We start from the raw sequence: 21,006 nt of genomic DNA, 5'->3' as shown, positions 1-21,006 counted from the left end.
TTGTCATATTAACACACAAAAAAGGATGAGACAAGTTGAAATGTATACTTTACCCATCATTGCAGGCTGCGACTTGAAGACACTAAATTAACTCAGCTATTTTTGTTTTTTTGTTTGGTTTTTTCGTTTTGTTATTTATTTTTGTGATTTTCGTCATAGTAGTCATAGCGTAGTAAGGATTCACTATGGAGGTCCCTTACAAGTTAGAAGTGATTGCTTTGACTACAATCATCATTAAACTGGGTGTCTCAGTTTTCCCATATTCTGGCAAAAATCAACCTCCAAAATTTGGAGATTATGAAGCTCAAAGACATTGGATGGAAATTACGGTTAACTTACCCATACAGGATTGGTAGGTTTGATGTCGAGATGGCAAACAGAAACTGATGCTAGGAAAAGCGTGAATAACTTTTTCGCCCATTCGGCTGACAGACTGACCATCAACACCAGCTTGAAGACAGCAGTTGATACTCACGACAGCAATGATTATTAATCGGCAACAGCTCTTAATGTTGTTCTTTCGTCTCTCCAATGACCAGCAAAAAATCAGATACGTTGAACTCGATCACGTTCCAATGACTGAAATACATGAATACGACGAACGAATGAAATGAAACACCAAAGTAACTGTCATCAAATAAATTGTTACCTGATCTAGCTTGTTGATGAAAGTTTTTCTAGTTTGACGGTATCTTGGGAATATCGTATCCGAAGATTTCTGTTAACGGGGTACCTCCAGTTTTCAACAACATGATTGAACAAGGATTGGTAGAAGAGCCAGTTTTTCCTTCTGGCTTAGCAGGTATATTTTTATTTTTCCTTTAGTTTCGAATTTCGATATTACAAATTTTCTGAAAGGAATCCTGATGCCACCGAGGGCGGAGAAATTACATTTGGTTGATCAGACCCAAATCGCTACACTGGCGAAATTACTTGGGTTCCTGTTACCAGAAAACCTTATTGGCAATTCGAAGTTGATGGGTAAAAAATATCATTTTCAAGGCAATATGTTGATACCAAAGTTTCTTACTACACAGCGTGCAGGTTTCCAATGAAGCTGAGGGTTCCTTTTGTCTAGGCGGATGTCAAATGATTGCCGATACTGGAACATCTCTCATTGCTGGCCCTGTAGATGATTAAGAAATTGAACACACTGATCGGTGGTGTCCCGATCATGGCCGGGGAATATTATGTACGTTTTTTTTTTTTTTCGGAGATATTGCGAACAATTTCGTACAAACTTTTACTTCACTATAGATCACCTGCAGCAAAGTTGATGAGCTTCCGACGATTTCTTTTACCATTGGAGGGAAATATTGCAGCTTAGAAGGGAGAGAATATGTTTTACAGGTAATTAGGTTATCATCTTCGCTAAAATAGATAGTGACGTTTTTTCTTTAGATTGTGAAGTCAAACTGTGTATCGGTTTGCATGTTTGTTGCAAGTTCAAGAAGACACTACATCATCAGAAACAGCTCGGCAGGAGCACTCTTATCCAAGCAGCTAATAAAGTCGATTCGCTGCCAGCAGTCACTGTGTTCGCCCACGCCTTACGCTTTTTTAAGGAACACGCACTTCGTGAACTGTCAGATCAGACGGTCATTCCCATTCATAGTAATTTATCGTACCATATCTATTGTTGAAGCGAATAAATTACCTATTGTCATGGGTGCAGATGAGGATATCCGCTGTGTTATCAACCTTTCCGGCCATATGGCGATCAGCGGCCAAGCAACTGATGCGTGAGGCGGCCTATAAGGCTGGCCTCGGTTATGATCGTTTACCTCACCAAGTGCTGATCTCTCTGAAGCCTGAAGCCGCCTCACTTTTCTGTCGCCAGTTGAAACGAAACCAACTGAAAACCGAAAAGCCGGCCGAATTACCATTAACTCCAGCCAGTTTAGGCAAACCACGACCTCTTAAACCATGGAACAGAAGTGCGCAGAGGGAATCTATGTATGTCGATGCTGTACTGGATGTTTGTCCAGGTCAACGCTATATGGTCGTGGATTGTGGAGGAGGTACCGTCGATATTACTGTCCATTAGGTCATTGACTTAGACGGTCAACATCTCAAAGAACTTTATCGTGCTACAGGGGGTCCTTATGGATCCATTGATAAAACTTAAGGAGCATCTCTTTTCGATAGCAATATTTAGATAGCAAAACCACCGTCTGGGCTTTCCTTAGCTCTGACAGACATCGAAGTGCAAGGCGGCGGACATCCTACGTGTTTGGTTCAGCATTTAGAGTTTGCATTACATAGAAAATACTTTTTTAGATGCAGAAACTGTTGGCTGCAGACAGACCAAATGAATACGCAGGGTAAAACGGACATTCCCGCCCCGCAAGCCCCAACACCTCACCCCGGATATGCTCTTCACGCCACACTACAAGCTATTAAGCGACACGCAGTTGAACTGATGAACCAAAAAGAGCAGGTAGATCATATCTAAGTCGTCGGCTCGAAAAGAAATGGATAACTACAATTTTTTATGTTTCAAATTTTTAGGAAGAAAAATAACGCCCGGCAACCAAAAGTATTCGATTAACATCAGCCCTAATTCTTCGTAACATTGCCACCCACTCCGCATTAGGACGAAGGTATTTCGTATTGTTCAGAATTGATTCTAATTGTTTCTGTAATACATTTTCCCTTTCTTTCGCAGGAGTCTCCATCGTTACGAAAATCATTTAGCTAGCGTTGCGTTGAGCAACGTTGAGTCATCCCGAACTGTAGCGCAAAAATTTGGTTTACCATGGTCAAACCATCTTTAGCAAGCGTGAGTAATCTAGGGACAAGGCTGCTGATATATTCCTCGATGGCGTTGACATTGTCTGACATGTATTTGTGTTGGTGATATTTATTTAGCTGATTACTTTCCTTCAGGGCCAGTATCCTTTGCATTTTAAGTTCCTCGTACTAGAAACAAATGCAGAATCATGCCAATTTGATAGTGACTGCCAAAATACAAGTCTAATAACTCACCTTAGAACAAAAAATCCTTTCACACAATAGGTCCAGTAGAAATGATGAGATGATTGCTCAAATGGTGGTAGTTAATGGTTGCAAACACAGCATACGGTGCACTTGTCAAATCCTTCAGGGCTTGCACCCTTTGCACTTTTAGTTCCACAAGCTAGGAGTAAAAGCAGAATCATGCAAATTTGATACTGACTACCAAAATACAAGTCTAATAACTCACGTCAACATAAAATCTGGTCACTTGAGAGGCTCACTAGAAGTGAGAAGAAGGTTGATGAAATGGTGATGGTTAATGGTTGCCAACACAAAATAAAGTGCACTTGTCAAATAAGATTCAGCAGTGAAGGTGTTACAAGTTCATGCCAATTACAATGGCGAACACCTCCAACAGATTAAAAATAAGAATAAAAAGAATGAGTTTGCTGACCCCTCATGAGCTTTCAGCTATTGTCTGCGTCCTTCTACTTTTGTGCTAGTTTTACGTAACTCTTTCGGGCGACCATTCTGCTCCAACATTTACCATGCTGATTTCTTCCCATGGTTATTGGTTAGCTACTTCTTTAAACGCATTACATGCCAACATAGGCTTTTCTGTTGTTACATCTGGATAACAAACCAACTATTGCTGAACAAGAAAAATAAACAAAATATTCATAAAGGAAAAACTGGTGTGACAAGTAAAATAAACGTGACTTACAGAAAAAAACAGCAATGGCCAGTCCAACAAAGACAAATACAGAATAACTTTGGGTCAATTCAAGATGAATTCCGTAAGTGAATGTACAAGGAGCCGTCCACTAAGACGGGCATTAGTAGTTGTACTTATGGTCGGATTCAACCAGCATTAAATTTAATTCCTTCATCAGCAAACTAAAAGCAAGACAAATTTCGATAATAATAAAATACGCTATCATTATTAGAGGTCGACAAGTATGTGTACCTTTTTGTGGCAAGATTCCAGGTAAACAAGTCAAGAAGAGACTTTTTAACTTTTTTCAAACCTTCACCTCGGCGACTGCATCCAAAACTGATGGGGAGTATGGATAAGTAGGGTTGCCAGACTAGATCATATCCTAAGGGGAAAATAAATAAAAAAAAACGTTTTGAAAACGACTGACCTTGGATTGGCCTTTGAACTCAAGGTTCATTCACTATCTATCACCAAGATGCCGAGGAATCACCAAGTCCCCATCCACCAAGTCCCCTCCAACATGCACAGTATCCTCCACAAAAAAGAGGCATCCCCCCCCGGTAGCCCAAAATATAAAAATTCCTTATGAGCACTAGATGGCATAGTTTTTAATTGCAAAATACAAACAAAAAAAAGCATGCAACTTTTTTTTTGTTTGTTTTGACTACAAAAACGAGACGGTTGCCATGATTTCAGTATTTTTGCCGCGCATTACATGCCAACATAGGCTTTTCTGTTGTTACATCTGGATAACAAACCAACTATTGCTGAGCAAGAAAAATAAACAAAATATTCATAAAGGAAAAACTGGTGTGACAAGTAAAATAAACGTGACTTACAGAAAAAAATTGCAATGGCCAGTCCAACAAAGACAAATACAGAATAACTTTGGGTCAATTCAAGATGAATTCCGTAAGTGAATGTACAAGGAGCCGTCCACTAAGACGGGCATTAGTAGTTGTACTTATGGTCGGATTCAACCAGCATTAAATTTAATTCCTTCATCAGCAAACTAAAAGCAAGACAAATTTCGATAATCAAATACGTTATCATTATTAGAGGTCGACAAGTATGTGTTCCTTTTTGTGGCAAGATTCCAGGTAAACAAGTCAAGAAGAGACTTTTTAACTTTTTTCAAACCTTCACCTCGGCGACTGCACCCAAAACTGATGGGGAGTATGGATAAGTAGGGTTGCCAGACTAGATCATATCCTAAGGGGAAAATAAATAAAAAAAAAAACGTTTTGAAAACGACCCATATAGCACATTTCAGCCGTCGGATGTCCGAATCATGGCCGAACATCCGTTAGATATCTATGTACTCAATGGGTAGTTCCAGGGATGTCCGTCGGCTAGTCACCTTGGAAGTGCAATGGATGTGCGAAAATTATATTCTACGGACCTCCTTCCAACAGCCAAAAAGATTTTCAATTGTTTCATTTAAGGATCGGCTTCGAGCCAATGGGGGCGCTTTTTTGCAAATCGGGTTTCTCATTTCGGGCCAAGGAGGCGTGGCTCAGGGTGGAAAATTCTTCTCCCCGAATTCAATTGGGGTTTGCAATCAATTGGATTGCAATCAATCGATTCATCAATGCAAAAAACATTATCGATTGACCCGATTTATCCGATAACAACCCCGATAATAGCTCGTTCTACCCGCTTGCCCCGATTTTTACTCTGAAACCGAAAGAACGGCATTTTTTTTTTATTGCTTCGGGGCAACGGGTTAACCTCAAATTTTTTCCCGCACCGCCCCGGTTGAAAAAATGGCACCTCATTTCAACCCCGAATGCACTTTATCGGTGCGGGGCGGTTAACTCGATTAGAACTAATTTGGGGCCGATCATTAAGTTTCATTATTAATTGTCAAAATTTCTTGAGAGGGGGAAAACTTAACCGTGTTCAAATTTTTCCCTTGAACGTATTTTTATTTGAAGTCCAGCATTTAAAATGAAAAATTTAAAAAATAAAGGAGTAATGATCTATTTGCCGGATGGTTTATTTTAAAATTTATTACAAAAAATGAATAAAATATATGAAAGTCGTGAGTTTGTTTGCACAAGCTTTCCGTTTAGCTTATGGGAACCAAGCCATTGAAAATTAACTCACAGAAAATAAATATTATTCGGCATCTAATAATATTAAAAGCAAGTATACTTATGATAGGATTATAATTTCAAATAATAAAAAACTACTTTAAACTTAATAAATCATGCTGAAGTTTAAAATTCAAAAAATATTTAGCATAAATTGTTTAATTTCAATTTATACACCTCTGGTTTAACCTAAGTTCGACATCATCTTGACTTTTTAAAAATCCTGTATGTGATTTGTTATCGAAAAAGCTCAAGTGTTTTACAACAATTCGATTGTATTGTTCGAAAATGACACATAATATATCTGTAGATTGGCACAGTGGAATAAGATTCGACTATGATGCGGGAGACCCGAGTTCGAATCCTGGTATAGCCTAATGTTTTTTCATGAATAGATGTCCAATACATGTCATATTTATAGCCAAATGAAAGCCCGCTCGGATATCCTTAGAATGTCTGACGGCGCTGTTTAGGGCGGTCAAAACCAAAAAAAAATACATCCGTAGGACATCCAAATCGGATATCGGGCTGTCCGGAGGATATCAAAAAGATGTACTCAACATCCGACCCCGACATCTGTCGGACATCCGACGGACTGCCTTGTGTTATGTGGGGACTGACCTTGGATTGGCCTTTGAACTCAAGGTTCATTCACTATCTATCACCAAGATGCCGAGGAATCACCAAGTCCCCATCCACCAAGTCCCCTCAAACATGTACAACATGTACGAAGAATTCGAGGTTGAGGATTGTTTAAACCGAAGGTAACATTATCAAATTTAATTTCATTTTGAAATTTTTTTTATCTTATTGTTTTTTAATTATTTTTCTTCGCCGTTTGTAGGGTTGTGCAGTATGAAAATGGACGAAAGGTCCAATACTTGTTGAAATATGTCGGGTACGACACACCCGAATGGACCGATTTTTCAAACTGCAATAACTGCAGGTCCCTCATTCGGGAATTTCAACGTAATGGAAGGTAAGTTAACAATTAAGGTAAATTCTTTTTTTAAATTTAATTAACGTATTTTATCTATTTGTTCTAGGGCTGCTACAGTGGACCAGGCCGGACCAGCCAATGACAACGGTGAGGTAGAGCTGGACGGCGAAGCCTTGCTATATTGCGAGGCTTTGCTGGCCAGCGAAGCTTCACCATTAGGCATCGGCGATTCGGCCGGGGAACCTGAGCAGCTGTCTGATGGACAAGATTCAAATTTAGAGCAACCCGCCATCTTGCTCCCGGCCGTCGAGACCCCTGCCATCATGCCACCGTCCGTCGTGCCACCGATGGCATCGAAACAAGCGGTAAGATTTTGTAGTATTAATTTATTTTAATTTTTCTAATAAATATTTTAAAATCAGGAACAGGCTATGGCGTTGCTTGGCCAAGGGTTTCGGCTTTTGGGGCCTGTCCTGAGTCACTTGTTGGCAAGTGAAAAGGCAGGACTACCTGGTCCTTCATCCCCTATAGTATGTCCTTCATCCCCTCTACCTGGTCCTTCATCCCCTCCACGATGTCCTTCATCCCCTCTACCTGGTCCTTCATCCCCTCTACCAGGTCCTTCATCCCCTCGACCAGGTAGTTCAACGCCTCGTCTTAGCCACCATTCAGGATCACCCAAAGCCGGTCCAGCATCGCCTATCGCCGGTCCATCAAAAGGGAAAAAAATCCGGTCGGAGGAGAAAAAATTAAAATACAAAAAATGCATTAAGGTAAGTTTAATTTCATAAATTTATCAAATTAGTTCTTTCCCTTAACTTTTTTCCCTTATTTGCAGTTCAAAACAAAAGGCCACATATCTAAATTTTGCCCCAAGAAGGTCAAACATACCACTGGGCCAGTAGATCCTGCTCATGTACATGCACATGTACCACCCCCATTTCTGAATTTCCCTCCTCCAGTACTTTTTCCTCCTTCTTTTCCGCCTCCTCCTGTAATTCTTTCTCCTTCCTTTCCGCCTCCTCCCCATTACGACCCACGTCCTCCTTTTCCCGTTCCGCATCCCACCTTCCACTACCCTAACTTTAATGCCAATAATTTCCACCCTCCATTTTAATTTACTTTTTTTTTAATTATTACTTTCTCTTATTCTAAACTAGATTTTCATTTCCCACTTGTCCTTCCCTCTTTTTATCCTGTGTTTTTTTTTTTGTTTAAAAAATAAAAAAATTTTTACCTAGAAAAACGCTTGTATCTTATTTTGCTAACATTAAAAATATTCTAGGCCATATGTTACCCTGCAGTAATAGTTAATTATTTCACTGTTACTAATTATGATTTTAGGGTGAACTTTTTGGACTTACATAACAATTTTGTAAAACGATGCAAGGTTAATTGGTGAAGTATAGTTTAACTCCGCAATTTAATAATATATAATAATAATACCAATATGTTTAGAGCAATTACTTTCTCTATTGGATTTGAAATCAAGACCTTCGGAATACTATTCCAACGCTCTCACCATTGAGCTACACACAACAGAATAAAATTACTTCGGCAACAGTTCGAATCTTTAACGAATTCGACTCCCACAATTAATCAATCCATATCGGGAGTTTTTCCTCTGCCTCCGTGATGCCTGTTGGTAACTTTTAGACAACTAAACAACCTGTTAAACGGGTATCGGCCAACAGGAACTCATTAAATAAAGGAAAACTCTTTAAATAAGGCATTCATTAAATAAACAATTTTCTATTGTGGCAAGCATTTGTTCTCTACATTTAAAAAACCATATACGTAAAACACAGCCCTACATGTTTCGTTACTATTGTAATTGTTCATTACTTTTTTTTCTACATATATTTATAATAATGGTTATTACTTCATTAATTATCGCAAAATTCCACTATTAATTGATTTTTTTCCTTTTACAGTATAATAATAACGCTAATTTGGCAACCAAACGTATACAAATCCCCATTACTTGTGGATACAGTCGCCATGGTGAACGCGTCGTCGAGTACACTAGTCAAAAGGTAACCCAAATTTTATTTTTTAACATCTTAGTTTCTATGTTTCTGCCTTGTTCCCCCCTGACTTTTGATAACAAGCTACAGTAGTTCATTGACCATAAATTTTGATTAAACCTTATCCAAATTCATCATCAGAATCGTACTCAAGCCAAGAAGAGGGTAGTTGGTGAATAGCCCACCCTGACGACACAAAACAAGAAGTCTAAGAACATTATGAGACGATTGTGTCAAGGAAATCCTAGAAGACTACAGGAAGATTCCACCCAAACACAAACGCAGAGATCCCAAAGGTGTGTACCATGTTGTTTGTTGGTTTCACTACGTACTTCTGTTTGTTTGCCATGTAGATGACAATGACATTGACAGGACAAATTTCATATAGTTGCATCTTGTGCAGAAAATACTGCCACTCAAGAGAAATTGAATTACTTCTTAAAGGTCCTTCAACTCAAGATCGTAAAGGAAAGCAAATTGGGAAATTGCAGCATCCCTCCGTCCCTAAAAAAAAAAGAAACTTTCCTAGAGCTATGAAACACTCATAACTTTGTATTGGCCTGGTGCCATGACCTACTGCAAAAGCTTTACAAGAGCTCACTCAAACATAGCGCTCATTACTACAAGCAACATGTACCACAGATACTAATTCCGTCACCGTCACTTAATCTTCGTTCCATCTCACCTACACTACCCGAACACGACATGAATCAAACAGAAACAGTAAGCAACACTTCTTCTATTTCCAAGTTGACCACACCTCATTTGTGTTCGCACAACAGCAGTAACATAGTCTCCCTACCTGACAACCCAGGTGAAAATTTACTTGGTAATTACTCAAGTAAAACAATAAAAAAACTCGAGTAATAGTAAAGGATTTTGGAACAAGTATTTCTACAATAATAACATAGAAATACTATAGAATTACTTGAAGCAAAAAAACTTTTAGAAAATAAAGCAAGCAGTACCGAAGCAATAATTTTCTAGTGAAACCCTCGTAAATGTACAATGAAATTCAGTGAATTTAGAATATAATATAATAGTAGACTAGTCTACCATTGACTAAAACGGAAAAAAAGAAAAGTCTTCGGTAGGGATTGAACACGGGACCACACATTACTGACTTTCGCAGCAGAGCGTCTTAACTGCTCAGCTATTTTGATATATTACCATTTCTACATTTTCCTGACTATATCGAGGATTCAGTTAAGAACTTAGAAAAAATTCTGACTGAAAACTAATGTATGTTTACATTTAAGACATTTGTGTATGTTTTAATAATTAAATCCTACTTTTAATAATTATTTATTAATTTTAAACTATAATTTCTATCTTTTTCATTTTTAATCGCTAATTTAACCCAAATATTTCAAAATAACAAAGAAGATGTTAATGTTCAATAACAAATTAAAAAAGCCAAAGTGGAAATAGTTGTATAAAAGCAAATAAAATATGACAAATTTAAAGGGGGAAGTAAAATTTACCTGTAAGTCATCAGAAGAAAGTTAGAAACCAAAAATTGAGAGTGAAGCATATCACGAAAAATACATACTGTCACGGGCAATCAAGTTAGCACACTCGATGATGAAAACCACTTGTAAAAAGCACCGTAATGCTGGCCAACGACACGGCACAGAACAAGACGGTGACCTTCACCATTGGCTAACTACACTAATTGTCACTACACTACACTAACTTAACCAATGGTGCCCTAGTGGAACTAACACATTCACACAAGCAAGAGATTAACTCACACACAATCAGAGAAGAGCAAAACTAACATCCACTCAGCGTGGTCAGCAGACGAGAAGTGCAAGAAAGATCTGGATTAAATGTAAGAACGCCAAGCGACTCAAGGCCATCTAGCGCTCATCTGGTAAATAAAAGTAAGGCGAACAGGACGAGACGTGACAATACATAAAAATATATAAAGTAGAAGTACAGTGGCAATCAGTAAAAACAATGTGAGCCTCAGTAAGAATATAGTGGCATTAATGCTTAATGTAGTGAAACAGCAATTACTATAGTAAAACAGCAGTTTGTGTCAGTAAATATACAGTGAACACTACTGAAAACAAAGTGTGTCCAAGTAAACTTGCAGTGGTCACTAGTAAAACAGTAGTGTGTGTTAGTAATACTGATTTTGAAACAAAGAAAAAAATACGCCCCCTTAGTGTTACTTTTATTTTACTGCGTTCACTACATTAAAATGATAGTTTACTTGGCTACATTATCATTTTATTGTAGTGCAATATAGTATTTTTTTACCTGGGATAGTGAAACAGTAGTGTGTGTTAGTAATACTGATATTGAAACAAAGAAAAAAATACGCCCACTTAGTGTTACTTTTATTTTACAGCGTTCACTATAGTATAATGATAGTTTACTTGGCTACATTATAATTTTATTGTAGTGCAATGTAGTACTTTTTTACCTGGGAAGTTAAGCGATAAAAGTCTTCCCGCTCAGGAAAGCACCACAAACTTACGACAGGCAATAGCGTGACAATCACTGGCTAACCGACCCAATTCATCAAGCAATTCCACAGATTTCATTGCCCGGAAACCAAAAATACTACGTACAAAAATTATTACAATTTTGTTTTTAATCTATTTGTTTTCCCTTTTAAAGTTTCAGTCCGTTTGATTTTTAAAGACACAGATTTTGGCCGTCTTCCTTCAATGAGCTATTGCGTAGCCCTAATAAAAACATTGTAACTTTCTTTTTTTATACGTTTCTCTTGTTTCCCAGGTCAATCGTGGGAAGACAAAGTGGATGCAGTGCGAAATGAGATGATGGCACAAAAGCTGGATGCCGTTGTATTGACGGCCCTGAACGAGATCGCTTGGCTGTTGAACCTGAGGGGTGGCGACGTGCCCTACAGCCCTCTGGTAGAAGGTTACGTATATTTATCGCTGGATCGCATTGTGCTCTTTATCCAACCGACGAAAACGACGGAACTGATCCGGGAACACTTGAACAGTGACAACTGTCAAGAGGAAACTATTTGTGTCGAGTGCGTGTTCGATAAAAATAAAAAGCGTTGGCGATGCCCAATGCTCGCTTGTTTGGAATTCCCACCTAACGTAGATTGATTCTTGTTGACAGAGTGAGACATTACGAAAACGTCTTCAACGACTTGCCCGTTGCAACGAAGAATGTCGACTCTGTCCTGCTGCCCTCTAACTACGCCTACAGTGGAGGAGTCAGTTTTGCCATTTACGAGACGGTAGGTTGCACTGTTTGTTTTTTTATTAATTAGAAATTTTTAAGTGTGGCTGTTTACTATTTAAGGCTTGCTTGCCGATATAGATTCCTGCAGTCAAGAGACAGACATCGCCTTCACCATTGATTTTATTGAAAGAGACGAAAAAGGCCATCGAAGTGGAAGGAATGAAAAACGCCCACATGAAAGATGCAGTGGCCCTATCCGATTTTCTCTCTCTTCTCCAAGAACAGATTGGAACATCTTTTTTTCTATTGTTCTGACTTTTTCAATCGATTGAAGTTTCGTTTCAATGAAGAGATTGATTGAACGAACCTCGTTTTTAATTATTGCCTTTTAAAGATTCATGAAGGCAAAGTGCAATGGGATGAGTTGAAAGTCGTCCACACGTTGGACGAGTATCGCCAACAGCAGGATCTGAACCGAGGACCATCTTTCAGCACGATCGCTGCATTCGGACCAAATGGCGCACTTATCCATTACAAGCCGTCGTTGGAAACCAATCGAATTATTGACAATTCCTCGTTTTTGATAATCGACTCTGGTGGCCAGTATCTTGGTACGTCATTCCAACTTTGTGGGGTTTGCTCTTTTTAAAATGATTGATGAGGGTGATTTGGATGAGTCTAGACGAGACGACGGATGTGACCCGTACATTCCATTTTGGTCTTGCAACTCAGCGTCAGAAAGAGATTTACACTCGTGTTTTAATGGGAGCTATCGACCTGGCTGCACTGGTTTTCTCCGACTCAATCGCGGACAGCCACGTCGATATCATCGCCCGTCAAAACCTCTACCAGGTCGAACTGGACTACCATCACGAAACCGGCCATGGCATTGGCTCCTTTCTCAACGTTCACGAAAGTATACAACGACTGACCAAATGGAAATGTTGCTTGGTTGTTTTGACGCGCTTATTACGCCGGTCCCATTCAAGTGAATATCAACAGCAAAGAACCTCACCGTTTCCGCGCCAATTATTTCTTTTCTGACGGTAAGCCTTATCTTGTAATTGTCATAAATCGCAACAATTTTCACCTGCTAGCTAATAATTGATGCATTTGTTTATCTTAAATATTTGAAGAACCAAGTTATTACTTGCCCAATGAGTACGGCATCCGATTGGAAACGATCCTTCGTGTCGTCGACGTAAAAATGACGGTACATTCAGCACGTATTGCAGTCCATTGAAACGTGTTGTTTACCCAACTGTTGGTCTTTTGTTGGACGTTCTTTTCTCTCTACTTTTGGAGGCTGGGTCACTGATGGATGACAAACAATGGCAACAACATTCCACTGAAAAATAGCAGCAGCATCCACAGGACGAGTCTCACTACACAGGCGGATGCTGACCCTGGCTCGTCTCCAAAACTCGTCCGGTAACCCCTTCACCATAACGGACTCCTAGAAACAACCCGCCCAGACCATCTTTTAACAGGCAACAATAAATTTCTAAGGCCGTCACAGTTTATAATTTTTTTTTTATGTACTCTAACTGAATTTCGTACTTTAATTCCTGTTATTCAACGCACTTTTATAGGTCTGAATTGTTTATATCTAGCAAAGTACAGCAGCTGATTAAGCATTTCCATGCCTGGCCGAGGTAATGGGGGAAGAAGGGAATATAAGGGCCTTTTAAACGACTTTTTATCTTTTCACGTACATCGTCTAGAAAAATGTCAAGACACTTGCATTATCTCTTGCAAAAAAAAATGGGTGAAGCTGCAAAACTAGTCTCGATATTGCGAGATACACCTTACAAAGAGTTATTGCTGTTGAAGTCGAGTAGAATGCCCCCTGGAGCAAAGGTCTATAAATTGTCGACCAGACTAAAAGAAAAACGCAAAAGAAGACGGGGAACAAAAAGAGGCGTTGAACATTGTATCTGCAGAAGAAGAAGAAAATGGTAGTAGTTGTGGGGCGGAGGTGCGGGATATGAAGATTGGCACGTCGAAATGTACAAGGAAAAATTTTTTTTTTGTTTAAAGAAAAGAAACAGTAAAAATAAAAGAAAACGCCCTCCCGTAATGTCAGCATGCACGAAACGAACCAGAGGCACAACAACCGAAGATTTGGAAAGAATTGCGCAGAAAATATTTTTCCATCCCTCGTAACCAACAAAAACAAAGAGTACTTTTTATATCACAGGTGACTGACGCCCTAAGAAAGCACGTAAAAGGAGCAATAGTAATCACAAATTGGGAAACATTGCAAATATAACCGAAGAACAAATGGACGAATTGGAACGTGAACAAATGAAATACGTACCGCAGCATGAACCGGGAGCGCCTGAAAATTTTACGGCAACTTCTTAGCGTCTTAAATACTTTGCTGCAGCACTAGCTCTCAAAGTCTGCAATTGATTTATTTTCCTTTCCATCTTTATATTTTAGTTGACAGTTAAAATTTTATTTCAGACCTCGGCAAGAATGAGCATCTAAACCACGATATAATAGGAAAGGTACACTCTCGCGCTATCCCAGTCTCTTGGAAGAAACGGCGGGTGTTCAGTAAAGGGTCCCAAGATTCCCCGCCAGGTTCGCTAGTATAGGAGGCCCCTCGCCTCTCGGGGGTATAGTAAAAATTAAGGTTTTTCGTTCGTTATCTATAAAGTTACCAATCAATGTGTCCAGAAATTGATTTCATTTAAGCTTAATTTAATTCCCTATCCTTAAATACCTAATTCATCTAGATTAGGCAATTATTTATATGTTAAATTTGTGATTGAAATTCACAATTTTTTGAAATTTGCGCCTTTCGCAACATTGCCAATTTCATTATATTAAACACGTTTGTCTTCTCTCAAGTGCAGCAACTTTTACACCTTTGTTACACCTTTGTTAACAATGGATATATTTAATAAATAATGTCGAATTCTATTTATAATGAATTCTGCACTAGAGAGAAGACAAACGTGTTTAATATAATGAAATTGGCAATGTTGCGAAAGGCGCAAATTTCAAAAAATTGTGAATTTCAATCATAAATTTAACATATAAATAATTGCCTAATCTAGATGAATTAGGTACTTAAGGATAGGGAATTAAATTAAGCTTAAATGAAATCAATTTCTGGACACATTGATTGGTAATTTTATAGATAACGAACGAAAAACCCCAATTTTTACTATACCCCCGAGAGGCGATGGGCCTCCTATACTAGCGAACCTGGCGGGGAATCTTGGGACCCTTTACTGAACACCCGCCGGTCTTGGGTATAGCCGAGAGTGTACCTTTCCTATTATATCATGATCTAAACATTCAGGGACAAGCTAGTTCTGCCACGCATATCCGTCTAGCTCTCAGTCTAGTAGGATTTATGCAGTATTATTGGCCCGGACAATTAATTTTTTGTCGACTGGTGACGGAAAATTCACATGTGCTGGAAAAACAGATCAGTCGGTCTCATCATCCGCCAAAACCTGGTACCTCTTAAAATTTACCCTGAAAAATTTTTTATTCCTACAGTCTTGTGATCTCTCATTTTTATTACAATTTAACATTTATTAGGTCCGTCAAGTCGTCCTCACCCTTTAAGTAACAAACAACCTATACTAAATCACACAATCGCTACCACACATTCTTCAGTGGGTAAACCTAATCAATCAGTCTACCATGAAAGAAATGTCTGTTAATTTGTTGACTTATTCAATGCAGAGTACTTTTTATATCAGAGGTGACTGACGCCCTAAGAAAGCACGTAAAAGGTGCAATAGTAATCATGCATTGAAAAATATTGCAAATATAACCGAAGAACAAATGGACGAATTGGAACGTGATCAAATGAAATACGTACCACAGCATAAACCGGGAACGCCTGAAAATTCCACGGCAACTTCTTACCGTCTTAAATACTTTGCTCCAGCACTAGCTCTCAAAGTCTGCAATTGATCTATTTTCCTTTCCATCTTCATATTTTAGTTGACAGTTAAAATTGTATTTCAGACCTCGGCAAGTATGACCATCTAAACATTCCGCGACAAACTAGTTCTGCCACGCATATCCGTCTAGCTCTCAATCTCATAAGGTTTGTGCAGTATTATTGGCCCGGACAATTGACTTGTTGAGGACTAGTGACGGAAAATTCACAGGTGTTGGAGAAACAGATCAGTCAGTCTCATCGTCCGCCAATACCTGATACCTCCTTGGCAGTTGCCACGCCGTAAATAGATTCATCGACTGCTAACGATACTAGAACAGACTCTGCAGATATCCAAAAAAAAAACTAAAATCAGTAAACAGTAGACATTTCTTAATAACCTTACCACAAGATAGGTCACAAAAGCCAAATGGCGGATAGATCCAGCGCAAAAAGCCCTCCCGGTGATCAAGCGGGCAAACACAAATTCCATCCACAGCACAAGTCTAAAGAACCAGAAAGTAACTTTCATCTGCACATTTCATTGCACATTAATTTACTGTCTTGTTGTTGTTTCACAATTACACATTTTCGCACGAATCAAGAAAAAATTCATTATTTCCTAGAAGTGTTGACAATCAAAAGACAAAAAAAAAAAAACATTGACCAATGTATTCCACAATGTAACATTGCCTAAAGCAGTGTTCCTTTCGCAGGGTACTATTCTTGCTATCTCACATCCATGAAATCTTCTCAATATTCTCCCAAATCCCAATCACATTTAGTCTACCAAAATTTACACGAAGGTATAGTGCTATGCACTTCTTGTATTACCGAAGGTATTACCAGATTTCCCTGAGTGTAAATATTAAAATACTTTAGTATTTTAATATTACCGAAGGTATTACCGGATTTATGCCCGAAAATTTACAATACGGGCACAAAAAAAAGCATACATGAGGAAAAAAAAAGAGGAGGAAATATAAGGGGGAGGCAAGGGGGAAGGACAAGGGGGAGGAACGAGGAGGGAAAGGAGCTGCAGCCAGACCAAAACCGGGTTCCGGAAAAATTCGGCGGAAAAAAGGCGGCAAAATTCATAAGAACCGTTTATAAAATTCCAGGAAACGGGCCTTTTTCCGCTGAAAATTCAGCGGCTCGTAAGCATGTTTGACCGTGAATAACTTTTGTACGTGAACTCGGATCGCCCTACGAATGGGAAAATGACATATTAAGCCGGGCAGGAGCAGCTGGACCGTGAAATCCGCGTGAAAATCGGACATGCCGAAACCAGCCGAGTCAGCTACCGGAAGGAGCGGTCGCACGGCTCCTCATCGGGTACCGCTGGATAGAACGTAGTCACGCAATCGCAGCTGTCGAAAAATTTTCGCGATCCGACGCACCGTTCAGCCGCTATGAATTTTTGAAAATTAATTCCGAACGTGGCTGCGCTTTTGACGTCAAATTCCTAGAATGGGCAGGTAGAGGCCCATCATCATTTTTCGAGCTTTAAAAATCGTTTGCGGCCGAACGGTGTATCCGATCACGGCGGGACCTTCACCATCGGAACGAGCTCGACGAGCCGCATCCAATGATACCGGTTTCGTGATCATTCGTGACCGAAAAAATATTTTAATACAAAAAATCCCATGGGGGTTGGACGCAAGGGGATAGACGAGCCAGGCACTTGTGGGAGTCGGGGAGTTGGTGTGAACCGGCAAAAAAATCATAACTCCCGAACGGTACCGTTGCTATCGCTGACATTCATACTGCCGGAATCAGCGTGAGCCAACGCATCGAACGGTGCCCAACCCGTCATGATTAAAAAATATAAAAAATACAAGAAGGAAAGAAGGTCAGCTGGGGGTCAAGTAATTAACCAGCGCCTCACTGCTCCATTTTCCAAGAAAACGAAAGAAAAATTTACAAACATACACGCCAATCTCGGCAGCAAATCGTCGCACGCACCTGCAATAGCCACCGATGAACGCGGCTCGTTTTCACCATCATTTTCCCTGAGTGTAAATATTGAAATACTTTAGTATTTTAATATTACCGAAGGTATTACCGGATTTATGCCCGATTAATTTACAATACGGGCACAAAAAAAAGAGGAGGAAAGATAAGGGGGAGGCAAGGGAGAGGGACAAGGGGGAGGGACGAGGAGGGAAAGGAGCTGCACCCAGACCAAAACCGGGTTCCGGAGAAATTCGGCGGAAAAAAGGCGGCAAAATTCATAAGAACCGTTTATAAAATTCGGGGAAACGGGTCTTTTTCCGCTGAAATTTTAGCGCACTGTCGCCATGTTTGACCGTGAATAACTTGTGTACGTCAACTAGGATCGCCCTACGAATGGGAAAATAACATATTAAGCCGGGCAGGAGCAGCTGGACCGTGAAATCCGCGTGAAAATCGGACATGCCGAAACCGGCCGAGTCAGCTACCGGAAGGAGCAGTCGCACGGCTCCTCATCGGGTACCGCTGGATAGAGCGCAATCACGCGATGGCCGCTGTCGAAAAATTTTCGCGATCTGACGCACCGTTCAGCCGCTATGAATTTTTGAAAATTAATTCCGAACGCGGCTGCGCTTTTGACGTCGAATTCCTAGAATTGGCAGGTAGAGGCCCATCATCATTTTTCGAGCTTTAAAAATAGTTTGCGGCCGAACGGTGTATCCGATCACGGCGGGACCTTCACCATCGGAACGAGCTTGACGAGCCGCATCCAATGATACCGGTTTCGTGATCATTCGTGACCGAAAAAATATTTTGATAGAAAAAATCCCATGGGGGTTGGACGCAAGGGGATAGACGAGCCAGGCACTTGTGGGAGTCGGGGAATTGGTCTGAACGGACAAAAAAATCATAATTCCCGAACGGTACCGTTGCTAGCGCTGACATTCATACTGCCGGAATCAGCGTGAGCTAACGCATCGAACGATGCCCAACCCGTCATGATTAAACAACATAAAAAAATACAAGAAGGAAAGAAGGTCAGCTGGGGGTCAAGTAATTAACCAGCGCCTCACTGCTCCATTTTCCAAGAAAAAAAAAACAATTAATAAACATACACGCCAATCTCGGCAGCGGATCGTCGCACGCACCTGCAATAGCCACCGATGAACGCGGCTCGATTTCATCATCATTTTTTTTTCACAATTCTAGATTTGGTTTATACGAAGGTATAGTGCTATGCACTTCTTGTCCCTGAGTGTAAATATTGAAATACTTTAGTATTTTAATATTACCGAAGGTATTACCGAATTTATGCCCGGAAATTTACAATACGGGCACAAAAAAAAGCATACACGAGGAAAAAAGAAAAGAGGAGGAAAGATAAGGGGGAGGAAAGGGGGAGGGACAAGGGGAAGGGACGAGGAGGGAAAGGAGCTGCAGCCAGACCAAAACCGGGTTCCGTAGAAATTCGGCGGAAAAAAGGCGGCAAAATTCCTAAGAACCGTTTATAAAATTCCGGGAAATGGGCCTTTTTCCGCTGAAAATTCAGCGGCTCGTCGGCATGTTTGACCGTGAATAACTTTTCTGCGTGAACTCGGATCGCCCTACGAATGGGAAAATGACAAATTAAGCCGGGCAGGAGCAGCTGGACCGTGAAATCCGCGTGAAAATCGGACATGCCGAAACCGGCCGAGTCAGCTACCGGAAGGAGCGGTCGCACGGCTCCTCATCGGGTACCGCTGGATAGAGCGCAATCACGCGATCGCACCTGTCGAAAAATTTTCGCTATCCGACGCACCGTTCAGCTGCTATGAATTTTTGAAAATTAATTCCGAACGCGGCTGCGCTTTTGACGTCGAATTCCTAGAATTGGCAGGTAGAGGCCCATCATCATTTTTCGAGCTTTAAAAATCGTTTGCGGCCGAACGGTGTATCCGATCACGGCGGGGCCTTCACCATCGGAACGAGCTCGACGAGCCGCATGCAATGATACCAGTTTCGTGATCATTCTTGACCGAAAAAATATTTGGATAGACAAAATCCCATGGGGGTTGGACGCAATGGGATAGACTTGCCAGGCACTTGTGGGAGTCGGGGAATTGGTGTGAACGGGCAAAAAAAATCATAACTCCCGAACGGTACCGTTGCTAGCGCTGACATTCATACTGACGGAATCAGCGTGAGCCAACGCATCGAACGGTGCCAAACCCGTCATGATTAAAAAATATAAACAATTCAAGAAGGAAAGAAGGTCAGTGGGGGGTCAAGCAATTCACCAGGGCCTCACTGCTCCATTTTCCAAGGAAACCAAAAAAAAGTTTACAAACATATACGCTAATCTCGGAAGCGGATCGTCGCACGCACCTGCAATAGCCACCGATGAACGCGGCTCGTTTTCACCATCATTTTTTTTCACAATTCTAGATTTAATTTACACGAAGGTATAGTGCTATGCACTTCTTGTTTTTCACAATTCTAGATTTAATCCCTGAGTGTAAAGATTGATATACTTTAGTATTTCAATATTACCGAAGGTATTACCGGATTTATGCCCGAAAATTTACAATACGGGCACAAAAAAAAAGAGGAGGAAAGATAAGGGGGAGGCAAGGGGGAGGGACAAGGGGGAGGGACGAGGAGGGAAAGAAGCTGCACCCAGACAAAAACCGGGTTCCGGAGAAATTCGGCGGAAAAAAGGCGGCAAAATTCCTAAGAACCGTTTATAAAATTCCGGGAAACGGGCCTTTTTCCGCTGAAATTTTAGCGCACTGTCGCCATGTTTGACCGTGAATAACTTTTGTACGTGAACTCGGATCGCCCTACGAATGGGAAAATGACATATTAAGCCGGGCAGGAGCAGCTGGACCGTGAAATCCGCGTGAAAATCGGACATGCCGAAACCGGCCGAGTCAGCTACCGGAAGGAGCGGTCGCACGGCTCCTCATCGGGTACCGCTGGATAGAGCGCAATCACGCGATCGCAGCTGCCGAAAAATTTTCGTGATCCGACGCACCGTTCAGCTGCTATGAATTTTTGAAAATTAATTACGAACGCGGCTGCACTTTTGACGTCGAATTCCTGGAATTGGCAGGTAGAGGCATATCATCATTTTTCGAGCTTTAAAAATCGTTTGCGGCCGAACGGTGTATCCGATCACGGCGGGACCTTCACCATCGGAACGAGCTCGACGAGCCGCATCCAATGATACCGGTTTCGTGATCATTCGTGAC

General features: G+C 40.6%; 2 protein-coding genes and 2 long non-coding RNA genes across 8 annotated transcripts; 3 read left to right on the top strand and 1 right to left on the bottom strand.

The window, feature by feature from the left end:
- The first annotated feature begins 148 nt into the window (after positions 1-148).
- On the top strand, positions 149-2,987 carry LOC123474396. 3 transcript variants are annotated; one of them, XM_045176516.1, is made up of 9 exons: positions 149-352; positions 433-623; positions 682-802; positions 859-981; positions 1,038-1,192; positions 1,258-1,350; positions 1,402-1,614; positions 1,676-2,021; positions 2,281-2,445. In XM_045176516.1, exons 5-9 carry the CDS (start codon positions 1,133-1,135, stop codon positions 2,313-2,315), a joined length of 747 nt encoding a protein of 248 aa, XP_045032451.1. In that variant the 5' UTR covers positions 149-352; positions 433-623; positions 682-802; positions 859-981; positions 1,038-1,132; the 3' UTR covers positions 2,316-2,445. The 3 variants fall into 3 exon arrangements, 2 of the variants coding, with proteins under 2 accessions (XP_045032451.1, XP_045032452.1); XM_045176517.1 differs by lacking the exon at positions 2,281-2,445 and adding an exon at positions 2,097-2,254; XR_006649201.1 differs by lacking the exons at positions 149-352; positions 433-623 and adding exons at positions 2,512-2,603; positions 2,669-2,987 and having other exon boundaries at positions 630-981; positions 2,281-2,440.
- On the bottom strand, positions 2,139-4,244 carry LOC116932744. 2 transcript variants are annotated; one of them, XR_006649216.1, is made up of 8 exons: positions 4,148-4,244; positions 3,926-4,058; positions 3,683-3,855; positions 3,413-3,610; positions 3,206-3,238; positions 2,989-3,139; positions 2,758-2,922; positions 2,139-2,225 (listed from the first exon to the last, which is right to left on the bottom strand). It is a non-coding gene; the product is annotated as an uncharacterized LOC116932744 (long non-coding RNA). The 2 variants fall into 2 exon arrangements; XR_006649215.1 differs by having other exon boundaries at positions 3,206-3,610.
- A 4,453-nt stretch (positions 4,245-8,697) lies between these two features.
- On the top strand, positions 8,698-9,548 carry LOC123474407. Its single transcript, XR_006649217.1, has 4 exons — positions 8,698-8,748; positions 8,881-9,035; positions 9,093-9,462; positions 9,522-9,548. It is a non-coding gene; the product is annotated as an uncharacterized LOC123474407 (long non-coding RNA).
- A 1,485-nt stretch (positions 9,549-11,033) lies between these two features.
- Positions 11,034-16,423, top strand: LOC116932748 (xaa-Pro aminopeptidase ApepP-like). 2 transcript variants are annotated; one of them, XM_045176507.1, is made up of 13 exons: positions 11,034-11,317; positions 11,491-11,755; positions 11,848-11,968; positions 12,052-12,198; positions 12,308-12,524; positions 12,596-12,959; positions 13,050-13,126; positions 13,219-14,316; positions 14,383-14,426; positions 15,230-15,389; positions 15,475-15,555; positions 15,622-15,843; positions 15,910-16,423. In XM_045176507.1, the coding sequence occupies exons 2-6, from the start codon at positions 11,532-11,534 to the stop codon at positions 12,955-12,957; spliced, it is 1,071 nt and encodes a 356-aa protein (XP_045032442.1). In that variant the 5' UTR covers positions 11,034-11,317; positions 11,491-11,531; the 3' UTR covers positions 12,958-12,959; positions 13,050-13,126; positions 13,219-14,316; positions 14,383-14,426; positions 15,230-15,389; positions 15,475-15,555; positions 15,622-15,843; positions 15,910-16,423. The 2 variants fall into 2 exon arrangements, with proteins under 2 accessions (XP_045032442.1, XP_045032441.1); XM_045176506.1 differs by having other exon boundaries at positions 13,050-14,316.
- The last annotated feature ends 4,583 nt before the right edge of the window (positions 16,424-21,006 follow it).

The sequence above is a fragment of the Daphnia magna genome, linkage group LG7, assembly GCF_020631705.1.
Source record: "Daphnia magna isolate NIES linkage group LG7, ASM2063170v1.1, whole genome shotgun sequence".
Lineage (NCBI taxonomy): Eukaryota > Metazoa > Arthropoda > Branchiopoda > Diplostraca > Daphniidae > Daphnia > Daphnia magna.
This window is presented reverse-complemented; position numbering and strand designations above follow the sequence as displayed.